Genomic DNA, 1,427 nt, shown 5'->3' with positions numbered 1-1,427 from the left:
TCTCCCTTCGGCGGTGGATTGTCGCTACAAGAAGCCTCACAGGGATCGCCAGCTTCGCCATGCCGGTGGAGACGCTCCAAGCCAGCCGCACCGTGACCGCCACGGCCCCCTTCACCTCCGCCATGCCCTTCCGTATCCTCAACAAGGGCCCCGAATACTTTCGCCGGCCTCCTGTCAGCACCTCCCGGAAACTCAGCGCCGTGGAACGCCTGGAAGCGGACAAAGCCAAGTACGTCAAGAGCCAACAAGTGGCCACCACCAAACAAGACCCCGTCCGGCCTTTGGTGCTCAAACAGCCGCTGTTCACTCCCGGGGGTCCGGCGGGCCATGTTCACCCCAAACCGCAAAGTCCCTCAAGTCGGGCGTCGGGGAGAAGGCGTCGGGCCCAAATCATCCCTCAACTTGGAAATCCTCAACAACTTGATCAATTTTTGTGACGGGCCCCTCGCCTTCCCGAAAGCGGAGTTGACCTCTCCGGACAGCCCATGGATAGCCAAAGTCCACGGCCGGAATCTGGACACCCCAAAGAAGAAACCCACCACCGACATGAGCAAACTCTCGCAAAGTTCGGCGTCTTCCAAGCCATCTAGCACCGTGGCGGTCCGGCGAGTGGATGTCCGGCCCTGTGGTGTATCGCCATCCAGAGCTACGCCCGCTGTCCAACTCTCTCCCCTCCCTGCACCCCCGGCGCCCCCCAAAAACCTGCCCTCCACCCCTCTCAGCTGCCCGAGCCCGAGGGCAGAGCAGTGGACCGATAGCGCCAAACGCCAGACCTTGTTACACCGGTCCAAGTCGGACTTGAGCGACCGATATTCGCGGGCCACGGCCGACTTGGAACGCTTCTTCAACTACTGCGGCTTGGATCCCGAAGACGTCGGCGACATGGAGATGGAGCGCTTCACGCGAGCCAGCTCGGACATCGTATCCGTCAAGTTCCACAGCGTCAGCACCAGCAGCTCGGTAGGGACCCGTTCTCGGCGCAGCACCGTCACGGTGGAGGACAGGCAAACGGAACGCATGCCCTACGGCATCTCCATCATCGAACGCAATGCGCGGGTTATTAAGTGGCTTTACGGACTCCGACAGGCGAAAGATGCGCAGAAGGTATCCAATGTATAGCAGCCGTCGGCGCGGGCGGGAGCCTCTCGGCATTGGCCCCGAGAGGCTCTTTATTTCTGTTTGCAACTCGAGAAAACAAAAAGAAAACATTTGTCATCTCTGGGACATTGTGGGGCCTCCCATCCGTCGATCCCTCGGATCACATTAACCTTAAAATCCTTTCCACCGTGAGGGGTTTGTAATCATGCGCGGGATCGCTTGCATTCTGCTTCTGATCCAAGCTTTCAAACGCACACACAAACACACGCACAAAATGGAGCAAAATGTTACTTTGGGGGTCCTTTGGCGGCTGTCCGAGCTTGGCTCCC

At 59.2% G+C, this 1,427-nt stretch overlaps 1 protein-coding gene across 1 annotated transcript; it reads left to right on the top strand.

The window, feature by feature from the left end:
- Positions 1–6: 6 nt before the first annotated feature.
- On the top strand, positions 7–1,206 carry FAM110A (family with sequence similarity 110 member A). The gene is given in 2 exon segments (XM_070744370.1): positions 7–308; positions 310–1,206. Coding segments are annotated over 2 exon segments (1,059 nt in total). The 5' UTR covers positions 7–59; the 3' UTR covers positions 1,120–1,206.
- Positions 1,207–1,427: the final 221 nt, after the last annotated feature.

Source organism: Erythrolamprus reginae, chromosome 3 (genome assembly GCF_031021105.1).
Source record: "Erythrolamprus reginae isolate rEryReg1 chromosome 3, rEryReg1.hap1, whole genome shotgun sequence".
Classification (NCBI taxonomy): Eukaryota; Metazoa; Chordata; class Lepidosauria; order Squamata; family Dipsadidae; genus Erythrolamprus; species Erythrolamprus reginae.
Note: the sequence above shows the minus strand (reverse complement) of the source record. Positions and strands in the feature narration are given on the sequence as shown.